Source organism: Sphaeramia orbicularis, chromosome 1 (assembly GCF_902148855.1).
Source record: "Sphaeramia orbicularis chromosome 1, fSphaOr1.1, whole genome shotgun sequence".
Classification (NCBI taxonomy): domain Eukaryota; kingdom Metazoa; phylum Chordata; class Actinopteri; order Kurtiformes; family Apogonidae; genus Sphaeramia; species Sphaeramia orbicularis.
In genome coordinates, this window is record NC_043957.1 from 24,683,890 (window position 1) to 24,698,031 (window position 14,142).

At 35.0% G+C, this 14,142-nt stretch overlaps 1 protein-coding gene across 1 annotated transcript in view; it reads left to right on the forward strand.

The window, feature by feature from the left end:
- Positions 1–577: 577 nt before the first annotated feature.
- ifngr1 (interferon gamma receptor 1) overlaps positions 578–14,142 on the forward strand; it is a 32,276-nt gene continuing 18,711 nt past the window's right edge. The window contains exon 1 of the mRNA XM_030132794.1: positions 578–853. Coding sequence (XP_029988654.1) covers positions 784–853 — 70 coding nt within the window. The 5' untranslated portion in view covers positions 578–783. The remainder of the gene's footprint in view (positions 854–14,142) is intronic.

The following is a 14,142-nucleotide window of genomic DNA, read 5'->3' on the forward strand; positions in this document are numbered from 1 at the left end:
TATTTGTGTTTAAATTTGAGGAAATGTCGTGCTAGGAAATGAACTATAGGTGGCGACAAAGACCAACACCTTTACCTGCACCCTTGACGCATCATAAATCCGGAAACTGACTTTCATAATAAAAGGCCAAAATAACGCAAGGGGAGTCATCTTAGTGTGTGGTGCAGATTGTTCTTTATTTCTTTGTCTTTTTTTTTTTTTTTTTTTATTTTTTTATCACACTTATTTTTATTGCATTATTACATAATAGTTTATCATATTGTTGAACATTTTTAATCGGACACTCAGATGTTCAAACTTCAAAATCAGCAGTAAAATGTAAAATACATAAATCCTGCAGTAGAATGAATCAATATCGTCATGTATCAAATTAATACACTGACAGAGACCATTTTAATGCACGGGCACTTTTCATACATAAAGTACATTTTGCTGATAGCACTTCTAATTTTTTTTTTTTTTTTTTTTTTTTCTTTTAATTTTGAAACCAACCGCAGCTACGTACTGACGTCATCAAGGTGTTTTCCATACAGGTAACTTTGACAGCCTTTGTTTTTTTTTTCTTAATCACATGGACACAGTCAGTTGGATGCGTTCGCAGTGTGAGTAATCGTCCACATACGACATTCTGTGGAAAAAGGAACCGTTTTAATGTGGAAAAACCCACAGGTTGCATAAAGTCCGTGTGTCTCTCAGAGGAGTCACCGGGTTTAATTCATTTTATCGCGGACTGAGGGTTGGAGGACTTCTTCGGCCAGAGGAGGGGGTCTGAAGGCCGAAGGCATGGTGCCGCTACAGGGTGCTGCGTTCATGGCCCTCCTGATCTTGATCGGCGCGGGTTCCACAGTCCACGGTGAGTCCAGGGTACACCAGTGGGAGATAATTGGAGGAGTGAATTCTGGTAAATCAAAACAAACTAACGAAATAGAACAAAATGAACACTTTCATTTAACTATTGTGGCATTAATTTGGCTGGTGGTGACTTGAGATGGATAAAAATGGGATCAATTATTTAAAAAAAAAAATAGTATATGACGCAAAATTGAATTATAAATAAATAAATAAATAAATAAATGTGTGTATGTATATGTTGTCTAGATGTTATGTTTTCTGGTTGGCCGGTTTTACATTTTGACTGTGGCTATGAGGATGTATTAAATCTGTTCAGAGCTAATACTCATTATTTAATGTCATTCAAATCAATATCTCTCTCTCTTTTTTTTTTGTTTTTTTAGATATATAGAGAACATATTCTTTATGTGTATAAGAGAATAGATCATCATAGAAATATGTTGTTTCTTGTGCCAGTGATTTGCTAAATGTGACTTTCCGGTCAAATGTTCAGTCATATCTAATCTTCAAATATAACACATAGACTGATTGATTGATTCATCAGTTACTTTTATCTTATTCCTTTTTAGTGAGTACAATATGCAAGAGCATTTTGCAACATTTGACAAAGAGGGCCAAAAAGCGAACATTTCAACAATTAAACGTTACATTTTCTGTGGCTAAAGGAAAGATCTTCACTGTTCTTTTGCCGCCACAATAAGTTTGTGTCAAACCATCCTGGATGAAGTGCTTTTTTTGGTTTGTTTTACAGTCAGTAGCTGGTATAACCGCAAAGTCATTTCTTCATTATTGCTTTCGATGGCTTCAACACACACTATAACCGTCAGTAATTAACTATCTATCCTGAAAACAGAATAGTGATAATAGTTTTCATTTAGAAAACAAATAGTAATAATCGTGATCGGAACTGTTTAAAAAGTGTTAAATACTGGAGGTAAAATGCTAAAATATAGGGTTTTTCATTAGATTGAGTGATAGTTTCTGTAAACAATGATGCTGCAAAGATTTTAATCTCATACATGACTCATTAGTCACCAGTTTTCTCTTTAGTTTTAAAGAGAACTTTATATTTTTCTTTTTCAGAGAGTTATTTCCTCTTCGGTTCATTGAATCAAAATGATATGGATACTTTCTGGGTTTTCCTGTGTCGTTCTGCATGTGTGGAGGTCTGATGTGGTTTCTCTGAGTTCAGACTTGTTAAATGTGGGAAAAAGGTCTGGAGTTTCTGTTCCAGCTCTACGCCTGAGATGAATGTCGTCAGCTCTCATTTCCCCATAGATGATCTTTATTGTTCACACAACTTCTCTGTGTTAAATAACACTGTGTGAAACTTGGGCTAATCGGACATTTTTATTGGTTTTTACTTACTGAAAGGGAGAAAGGAAGAAAATACAAGGGACTGAATGTAACTCAGTACTTCTACTCAAGTGTTGTATTTAAGCACTTCCATTCAGTAACACCTCAAAAGCAAATATAGGCAAGGCACATTAATTTGTATAGTACAATTCATAGCAATTGATTCAGATTTATTAATTAGTGCTTTAAGAAAATGGAAAAGAGATAAGTTAAAAACACAATTACTATTAAAACATAATCGAGAAAATGTAAATAATATTCAATTAAAGTAAAAGAGAAGAGTGCAGATAGAACCCTTTCAGTTGTTCTATGCCCAGTTGAACAGAACCGTTTTCAGCCTGGACTTAAACATTGTCAGAACAGACGCCTGTTTCACTGTTCCAGAGTTTAGCAGTATGGAACTGAAACGCAGCTTCACCGTGTTTAGTTCTGACTCTGGGCACCAGCAAAATACTAGTCCCTGAGGTTCTCAGGGTCCCAGATGCTTCAAATGGGACCAGCATGTCACAGATGTACTTTGGTGCTAGACCATGGACAGACTTATAGACCAGCAGAGCTGTTTTAAAGTCTATTCTCTGAGCGTCAGGAAGTCAGTGCACAGGCCTGAGCACAGGACTAATATGGTCGTACTTCCTGGTTCTAGTCGGGACCCGAGCAGCAGCATTCTGGATGTACTGCAGCTGTCTTACAACTGGTTTAGAGAGTCCAGTGAGAAGGCCGTTCCAGTAGTCTGACCTGCTAGAGATAAATGCATGGATAAGTCTAAGTCTGGTTTAGACATTAAACCTTTGATTCCAGCAATGTTTTTGAGATGGTAAAAGGCTGATGATGTAATTGATTTAATGTGGCTGTTAAAGTTTAGGTCTGAGTCCATTGTTACCCCTAGATTTCTAACCCGATTATTTCTGTGTATTAACTGGCCAAGGGGCAACATGTAAAGATTGAACAAGAGGGGTCCCAGGATGGACCCCTGGGGGACCCCACAAGTCACTGCCTTTGGTCTGATGCACAGTTTCTGATTTGAACAAAGTACTTTCTGTCCTCAAGGTAGGACTTGAACCATTTCAGGATAGGACCAGAGAGGCCTACCCAGTCCTCTAACATCTGTAACAAGATCACATGATCGACTGTGTCAAATGCAGCACTCTGATCCAGCAGGACTAAGACTGAGACTTTACCTTTGTCAGTGTTCAGACAGGTGTCATTTATCACCTTGATCAGAGCAGTCTCAGTGCAGACAGGGCCTGAAACCTGATTGGAAATCATCAGAGCAGTTGTTCAGTAGAAGAAAGTCAGAGAGCTGCTGGTAAACAACTTTATCAAGGACTTTATCTAAAAACAGCAGGTTTGATATGGGCTGATAGTGTTTCAGTACTTTGGCATCAAGACTACTCTTCTTTAGGAGAGGCCTAATGACAGCAGTTTTCAAGGCCCTGGGAAATGTTCCAGATTACAGTGAAATGTTAATTAAATGAGTGAACTGGGGTTACAAACTGCTCAGCATAGATTTTAGAAGTTCTAGTGGGCATTTCTGTCACACCCTTATCCACAAGTACATTCAGATCACCTGTAATGACAATACAGTCTAACTCTGTGCATACAAGTACTTTTTATCTCACCAGCCGAGCCATGAGCTATTGTGAAGGTGCTGTGTCCATTGTTGTCTTCGTTAGCTATTTCTTCACATGTCTTCTGATGAAACTACTGGTGGGCTTCATTTCAGATTTTATATGTAGCTTCCTTGGGACAATGTCTACAAAGTTTGGTCACAGTTTTGAGAAATTTAGATTTTTAATTTTTTTTTTTTTAGGAATTTTTGAAATAGGTTTCTGGTTTATGTCTATTCAGTCATCATCCATAATACGGTAAATGCAAACAGTGAGGATGGTTTTAAGTCCACCGACTGTGAATTATGTTGAGACTGAATAGGCTTAGGCAGAAGCCAAACCTACATACACCTCGCCTACATTCAAATCAAAATCAGTTTTAGGCTACCAATCAAAACATCAAAAATCATTCCTGCTTGTATTCTTCAAAAATATCTATTTATGTCTTCTATTGGGAGATTGCTCTCCTGCATCAAGACCACAGGACTCTAACATGGCAGCAGAACCTGACAACTTCACAAATTCAAGTTGTTATTGATTCTTGATAGAATATGCCAAGATACAGGGCCATTGGTCCTATTTTTATATCATTACATTTAATGGGGACCTTCAGTTTCCAGATATAAGATAAAATAAGATAAACTTTATTGATCCCTCATGGGGGAAATTCAAATGTACAGTAGCACAAGACAATATGTATCAAATACAATAAAAAAAAAAAGATAAAAAAATATAAAAGTTTGTTAAAGTGACTAAAAATTACAACTAATAATAATAGTAATCATCACCATCATAACAACAACAATAAATAAAGTAAGAAGTGTGCAGTAGGTGACTTTGATAAGTGTGCAAGTGAGTGACAGATGCAGAAGTGTTCAGTGCAGGATGTACTTTAGGCCAAGCTGCTGTTGTACAGTCTGATGGCGTTTGGGGAAAAAGAGCATCTGAAACATTCAGTCCTGCACCTGGGTGGGATAATCCGCTGGCTGAATGAGCTGCCCATCAGCCACAGCTCATCATGCAGAGAGTGTGAAGGATTTCAGTCTCTGACTGAATGAAAACCACATATCTGTAAATGTGTTGATTTTACATTTACATTTTATGCATTTGGCAGACGCTTTTTTCCAACGCGACTCACAGGGGAAAACCAATCAAGTCAATCAATCAATCAATCAAATTTTATGTATATAGTGCCAGATCACAAGAAAAGTTATCTCATGACACTTTATATATAGAGTTGGTCAAAACCAGACTCTAAGCCAATTTACAGAAACCCAACAGAATCCTCCAGGAGCAAACACTTGTGACTGGTGACAGTGGCGAGGAAAAACTTCCCTTTAACAGCAGAAGCCTGGAGCAGACCCAGACTCCTGGAGGATGGCCATCTGCCTTGACCAGTTGGGGTTAAAGAGAGAGGGTAAAGAAAGAGAAAAAGAGAGCGATAGAGATAGAGAATGGGGGAAAGGGGGAGAAGGGGGAGAAGGGGGGAGTAGGGGGAGACACATGGATGCAGTTGAGGATAAGTGAGTGATGACGATGAAGGCAGGAGAGAGGCAGGACTGCCGCAGCAGGGTTAGAGATGATCCTGGGAAAATCTGTCATCATCCTGGGAAAAACCTTTTTAATATATTTAAAATGGAATGTCTGAAAGTGCTAGGACAGGAGGTGCTCTCGAAAAAGTTAGGTCTTCAGGAGCTTCTTGAAGATAGGCAGGGACGCCTCTGTTCTGGTAGTGCTTGGTAGAACGTTCCACGTTAGTGGAACGACCCATAAAAAGAACCTGGATTTAAATGTTTGTGAAGGATGACGTGCATTGTCGTGAAGCTGAAAACAGGTCTGTTAACTTTATAGAAATATATGGTTCTCTCAGGTCAGGAATGCTATAAACATATGATAATCTTATTTAATATACTACATTGGTGTAGATTAAACAACCAACACAATATACAGGCTGTCTTAAAACATGGAAGACTCTTTTTTGTATGTTCAAGAAGCCCTCAGAATTAGAATTATATCAGTCTTCATGGTAAAGAAGACATGCATCTCAGGTAGGGGTGTGTATTGGCAAGAATCTGGCGATACGATACGAATCACAATACTAGGATCATGATATGATATATATCACGACATATCATGATACTGTTAAAAAGGCAGTTTTTTGTTTGTTCTTTTCTTAACATGATTATTTCCCGGAAGAATTTAATTACACCCGAAATATGCACAAACACTAAATATATTTTTATTTGATCACAACAGGATCTAATGCTATGTCACAAAATTTTCTTGTGTTAAAACTTAAATTCTGTTTGACAGACATTACAGTTTAAGATCCTGTTCAAATGTTCATACTCTGTTAGTTTATAACTAACATCATAACATTATTTTTGTGCAATCCCACCAAAGGAACTAACATCTGCCTCTCTCAGACAGTAAAAAGTGCTTTTAGGATGCTTCAAATAACCATTATTTTGTAAACCAGTGTTAAATAATAAATAAGATATAAACAATGAAAAAAAACCCAAAAATGAATCTCCGCCATATCTGCATTTGAATAAATACCTAAAAAAAATACTGATACAGTACTTTTTATCAATACAGTATTGTGAAATGAAATATCATGATATATTGCAGAACCGATATTTTCTAACACCCCTAATCTCAGGTGTTTCCTATAAGTCACATCCTTCAGTCACTTCTGTACAAAAGGCAGCATCAAAATGTGAAGACCCTTCCATTTTCCATTTTGATTTTTACACACAGTTATTGATACTCATTTACCGTTTTAATTTCATCCTTGATGTGGGTTTTTTTTTATTTTTTTATTAGTGTTTGTCATTTCCTAAGGAGATACAGACACTGATTATAAAGCTATGAAAGGAGACCATTTAACCATAATATTCCTGTTATTGGGCAGCTTAAACCTGATCCAATCCTATTTCATCTCTAACATTTTTGCCCAACTTACAAAACACATTTTGCGTCATTGATCCTTTTCAAAGAACCTGTTGAACAGAGCCTCAGGCCCGTCCTAGCACTGAGTCATCAACACTACTGAAAAATGTGTCTGTGAGCTCAACTTAAGGCTAATTTTTATTACAGTCAAATAAAAGGGGATGGTGCAGTTGAATGACTGTATTTGTTGTTCCTCATTGAGATACAAAGAACATTAAAGGGTCTATATGGAGTATTTGTACTTTTAAATATTAAAATTGTTCTAAAAGTATCATTAGAATGTTTGGAATAAAGAGGTTTACCAAAGCCTTAAAAGTTGATCAGATGGGAAGAGAATCACAAAGAAACAACTTTTAGAGTCAAAGAAAGTGATAAAGCGATCAAATTTAAAAACACTGTTGTTTTCTCCACTGGAAACAGCTATAAATGTAAAGGATAATGATGAAATGTCAGTGTTTCTCTGACATGGTTGAGTTTGATTCTGAGGTTTATGAAGGTGTAAGTTATTACCTCCGCCAAGGAGAATATGTTTTTGCCAGCATTGGTTTGTTTGTCTGTCTGTTTGTCTGTCTGTGTGCAAGATAACTCAAAAAGTTATGGACGGATTTGGATGAAAATTTCAGGAAATGTTGATACTGGCACAAGGAACAAATGATTAAATTTTGGTGGTGATTGCGGGGGGGGGGGATGAATGATCTGCCTTGGTGGAGGTATGCGCTCTACGAGTGCTTTTCTAGTTATGGGATGTTCTGATCTTTGCTAAGTTTCTGTTTGTTGATCCACAGTTCAGACTAAACTGTGGCAGTTCTGACCTTGTTTGTTGGATTCAAAACAGATCTTCCATGCAGCTACTGACAGCACAAACTGTAAAGAAAACAGGTGATTTGTAGTTTTACTGTGGCTGTTTTCTGTCTACAAACAGAGCAAAGCTAACAGAGCTATAATGTAAACTATCAGCTGACACAGCATGGGAAGATTATAAGACACAGTGTTTTGAACTTGAGTTAAAAGTAAGCAGTTATGAGGTTTAGTTTTTGAAGAAAACTTGATGATACCATAATACAGATGTGAGTAAACAATAAGATTTATACTTCATTTAGTGACTGATACAGTCTGTGGATACTGTCAAGTGTTGCTGAGGTACAAGCTTTCCCACACTTGAAAGGGAAGGGACTCCACAAACAGACGGAGGACTTCACTCAGTGCACTTAATGTGTTCTTTATTTCACAAAGGCACAGGTGAAAAACCTTGCAAAATTGAAAAAAACAAACAAACAGACAAATTAGAAAAATGATCAGGCTTATAATAAAGCAAAGCAAGTACTATTGAGTATCAAAACCCAAAATAGATCAATAAGGTTTCAATTAACATAAATGTAACTATCTCAACAGTGGCCTAAATAACTTAGATTTAGCAAACTTGCCATACAGAGATTTACTCATATACATATACACACATATATATACATATACATACATACATATATATATATTATTTTTAAATGATCAACAAATTAGCTCATTTAACAAATCAATCTGACATTTTTTCAACAGTGCATCATTTTTAAGCGAGTGTTTTTTAACTAAAATATTTTAACAGTATAACTCACAAATTATGACAAAATCTTACAATAACTGGCCACAGATTGCTTTTTAACAGACAGAAATTATAAATATTATTTGTCTGATTAAATTAAATTAAATTAAACAGGTGACCCACTCAGCAAATAAAATAAGACTCATCAGCATCTGGAAATTTAAAATCACAGACGCTTACCGGCAGTCATTCTGGAGTCCTTTTTCCTTGTACTGTTTCTTTGTTTCTTTCTTTTTCTTTACTTGCTCTTCTCATGAAAAGTTTGTCCCGTCTGCCCCTGATGCATGCGCAGCCGACCAACCTGATCACAGTGTGATCACAGATCTTATTCACCTGTGGAGGCTCACTCACAACGGAGCGGCTCCGCTGCGCTCGCGAGCGTGCACGCACTCTACTGCGCTCACAGGTGAATACGCGCCGTCCCGCTGAGGCGCAGGAACGGGGCACTTTGCGGTGCCTTAAACTCGCTGCAACAGATACATAGGGTTGATTTGGTGCTGGTTTTGGTCCTAAGTGTGTTCTGGTACCAAACTGACTCCTGCTGTTAGTTTGGAACATCAGTACTATATCAAACCTCTTTAAAGTAAAAGTGATTGATTATTTATGATACTCTTTTCTTGCTTTTTCCAGTTTCTCATGCTCCACCCCTGTCCTCGATGAACATGTGATTCCTTAACACACATCCATATGTTTCTGACCCAGTGAAGTACCCACTACTAACATTTTTTTTTCTTTTCTGTAGCTGTAATTGTACAAACTGGAGGAGGGTTCACATTTCATTCACATTCGTTTTCATGATCCCTTAAATAATCTGATATCTCCAGAAATCGGATAATGATCGGAGTATTAATATGAATGTAAATGGGCTCATTGATCAGTGTTAAAACAGGCTTCTAAGAAACTCTGGAAGTTACAAGAAGCTCTTTGTGAGATAATAAAGATTATATGTGACAATATCCTCATGAGACCCAGCAATGGATGTTCATCCTCTGTAGGGGACAAGACTTTCTCAACGTTACTAAAAAAAAATGCAAAGGACATTCCATAAAAATAAATAATCAAATGTAACTGAAAAAACTGTTGCATCATACTGTTTCCAATCACAATTATTTCATATAAAAAAAAGCCAAAACTTTTACTTTCCTGGGCCTCAGGAGGTTAAAATACATTTAAAGAGGCCTGTGTGAAGCTGCCCTCCTTTTATGTGCTTGAGACTTTCAGTGTTTCTTTGGTCAGTCATGACTGATTATCAGAGCAGTCATAGAGCAAAGGTCGAAAGTGCTTGTAGAGAAGTAAGGGCGAGGCTTTGACCTGCAACCTATAAAAGAACAAGACTGATCTCATGAAATCACCTTGTATGTCATGCCAGTTCTTATGGTCTTTCGCGTGTTATTCAACGCCATTTGATTGTGTATCAATTTACACCAAGATCTCTAGTTCACATAACTCTAACCCTAACTGTCAGTGCGTGGTATTTGACGTGGCGTGAATATACGTGTGGAAAGCTTATAATGCATACAGATAACACGCCAATTAAAAGTGGTGTGTATATTTACAGGAGTCATGATATCACATTGAAAAGAGCAATCAAACCCACTGTGTTATTATATAGTTTTCAGAAAATTAAGTCACATGGATTGTTTAAGGGAAAGCCAGCCTCTTTGTTTAAGTCTCCAGCTGATTATAATTGTAACCTTTATTTATTTTTTGATATATTTAGATATAGGAGATAAAGGAAAGTACAAACAGAAATATATTTAAAAAGAGGTATAAAAAATTGTTTCTAAATAGGTATATGGAAGAAGAGGGATACAAATAGTATTGTCCCAAATACCATTCGTGATGTCTTGGAATTAAGAGAGTAATTATAATTTCAGAGATTTTCATATTTGTGAATGGACTAAAGTGAGGACAAATGTGAAGTCTAGATGGACTGAGGTTGTGGGTGGGAAATTATGGAATGGACCTGATGATGCATTTAAGCTGTTCACTCCTTTGGCAAAGTTAAAAAAAAAAAAAAGCCTTAAATTTAAAATTATTTAGGAATATTGAATTTAGATTAGTAGATTTGTTTTTGTTGTTTTTTATGGTGTGAATGCTCGATGCTGTACACATTTAAGTTGATGTAAGCAGTGTATCAGGTGAAAAGGATAGGCAAAAAAAAAAAGTAAATAAGTTATGTTTATTACGATTATTGTACTAAGTGCAATGATTGGTGTACAAACCAAAATAAATTCATTCATTCATTCATATTTGTGACTGTTGTTGGGACTGAAACATGTAAAAACAACACTGACATCACATTGAGCTGCAACATTGGATTTTTATTTGAAAAGTCCCTGAGGGGATGATGAGATTTGTAATAGTTTCAGAGTAATTTCTTTCTAGATTTTTCTGGTTTCCGCTTCTTAGATTGTACATATGGACAAAAATATTGAGACACATCACACACTTACCACGCCTGTTCATATGAAATAATGGCATGATGAAAATGTTGATGTCAATACATATCACAATAAATATCAATCAGTATTGTGAGTCAGAAAAACCGGATGTTACTTTTGGTTTAATATGATTATTTATGGTCAGAATGTGGCAAATATAGACAAGTTGTTCTAAAAAGACCAACTTCCCACAATTGAACAGTTGTCTGTACTTTCTGCTCATTTAACTTTCAAACAGACTTAGGAATCTACAGTTATTTTTATTTTTCAAAACATAATATAAAATGATAAGAACAAATGGAAAAGGTTGTGAAGAAAAGCAATGGTAATGCCAGCACTGAAAACAGATTTCCAAAGCAAAGCAAAGTGAAAGTTCATTTTTAGTACATTTTTAAAAAATGTTATATTACTTGACGTTAGAATGGTTGAATAGTTGTCACGTTATATTAATCTGACATGAGGTTCGGTTTGCTTTTACTGCAACTGAACCAGTATTTTTTGCACATATATCTGTTATGTTATTGAAATATAGAATATGTGCATGTTTATCTCATGCTGTCTTTATCCGTTTAAACACATGAAACAAATTAAATATTCAGCAAATTAATTAATTGAAAGTAATTGGTAGTTGTCTTCCTTTTATCATCATTCTTAATAGCTAACCTAATAAATTTCTCAGTTTTATTTGCACATTTATTATAATTTGCAGGTTACACATCCCCATTATAGATCATTTAGAGTTGTGTTTTTAGATGTTTAATGCTCTTTTAACTCTTCACAAGCATTTTGGGACTGCACATCTACTATAAAATACACTTTGACATGTCAATTAACATTTCATTTATGGATTTTTATATTTGTATCTCAGGATCACTTACATTTACAGTCAACAGTAAAGAGTTAAATTACAGAGGGAAGCAGCTCTTAAACTGTGGACATGATTACAAATGCTTTGACCTTTGAACATTCCTGTCATTTTATTGAACACCCAGCAGTTGTGTAGATTCTTCACCAGCTCGTTTTAAGAGCAAAAATATCTCCTGTTTTTTTTTTGTTTGTTTGTTTTTGGCAATACTCTTAACTGTGCAGGAAGATTCTTTTATTTCCAGTATTTTAAGTTTATTCACATCAACATTGAAGTCATTAAACTGTAAGATTCAGGTTTTATTTTAAATTGCTAAATGCTAATCAATAAAGACATGGACGATCTGCCAAGTGGTGAAATTACAACCAAAACAACTATTGAATTTATGAGATTTATCACCATTAAATATTTTATCCTATGTATTTTTTAGAGAAAATCAGGTGTTTTCTTATATTAAATTAACTGATAATGTAGATGGTCATAAAATCTCACAGTAAATTCAAAGGTTATTATATCAAAATACAGAAAACTGAAAAAAAAAAAACTTTATCAGTAAAATATATAATTAAATGAACAGAAAAACAAGCATTTACGACCTTATTTTGTTAAAAGCACTTATTATTTTGTTAATCTTTTATTAATTTTGTTCATTTTGCCACTTATTTTGTTTATTGTTCTACATTTAATTTTTTTTTTCTTTTTATTATTTTTTCTAAAATTTTGTTCAGTTTGTGGCTTATTTTATTCATGGTACTTATTATTTTGTTGTACTTTTATAAATTTTTGTTCATTTTATTGATTGCTTTTGGTGTTTTTGTTCATTTTGTTTCTTATTTTATTCTTTTTTTTTTTTACTCCATTTTAGTCCATATTTTGGACAGTTTCTCTGAATTTGGCACAAATTTTTAATTTCATTCAATTACCTCAGTTTTTCTGATAGTTACTGAACTGAAGAGGACACTGATATGCAAACATCTGTTTATTTCTTCTTTTTCTTTTCCATTCATTAAAAGACAAGGTTTGTCATAGGTTGAGTTATCATCCATTTATGCAATTTTAGCATTTTATCACTCTTTGTTTGAATGTGAGTTTGTCAGAATAGCACAAATTTATTCTCACTGAAACATTTTAAAAGAAAATCCCAATTAGTTTTGCTTTTTTGACTTGATCCTTCAAATGTGTTGACAAAAATCCACTTAAAACACTGCAAAATGAACAGTTCTTCTGAGCAGCTGCAATGAAATCAGCCAGCAACAATTTAAAAAGGGACAGACTTAAAGTTATTCCCACAAAAATATTATTCTGAAAAGAGAAGAAAATTTATTCAAAGCGTGTTTTGTTGTATGGAGAATTTGATGAGTATTTATATGCTTTACCAAAAATGCTTATCAGTCCTCGTTGGTTTTAGTTGTAAGTTGTCAACCATCTCTGAACCATAATGTAGAGCAGGGATGTCAAACTCATTCTAGTTCAGGGGTCACATGTAGGCCAATACATTCTCAAGTGGGTCAGACCAATAATAACTTATAAATAATTTCCACTCAGTTGTTTTCTATGTTTTACAATGAAATAATTAAACTTACATCATGAAAATGTTTACATCTACAAACTATCCTTTGAAAATGTGAATAACATGAACAACCTGGATTTTGTTTATAAAAAATGTCTGCAATTTTAACTATCTTGCCTCAGTTTATCATTTACACATGTACATTACGACTTACGGATCACAGTGGATCTACAAATACACAAACATTTAGTAACAGGCAGAATATTGTTAAAATTACACTTCTTTTTAAGACATTTCAGGTTCATATTTGTTCAGGTTATGCACATTTTTGTGAAAGAATAGATTATAAATGTTTGTTTTGTATTTTGGGTATCAATTTAAAGATTTTCATGTATTTTTTTTTTTTTTTTTTTTTTTTAAAGAAAACCAAAAATAAAAATTGGAGTTGTCATTAATTATAGTTTATTTTGATAGTATTTTACTGCCCTGACCCACTTGACGTGTGTCCTCTGAACTAAAATAACTTGGAGACCCTGATTGTTAACATCTTCAGTGTAATTTTTGCACTTTGCAAATTCATCCCATGAGCCAGATTGGACGCTTTGGTGGGCTGGTTTTGGGCCATGGGGCATATGTTTGACACCCCTGCTGTAGAGAAAGTCTTGAATATGACAATTAGGTACTCATTATCATCATTTGTTAAAATATTCTGTTTGCTATATAATTTAGTACTTTGCTAAAAGTTGAGTTGTTATCAAAGCCACAGTAGTTTTCCACTGTGCTTCAACCTGACTGAAGCTTTAACAAAAGAAAGATTAAAAACAAGTGCAGCTTTTGAAAACAAAAGAGGAATGCTGAGGAGCAGCTCTGGAGGCGTGGCATTTAAAAGGCATCTTAGTTTGTTTCCCTGTCGCTGCCTGCTACCTGTAACCGCAGGGCTGGAAGGTCAAACCATGACA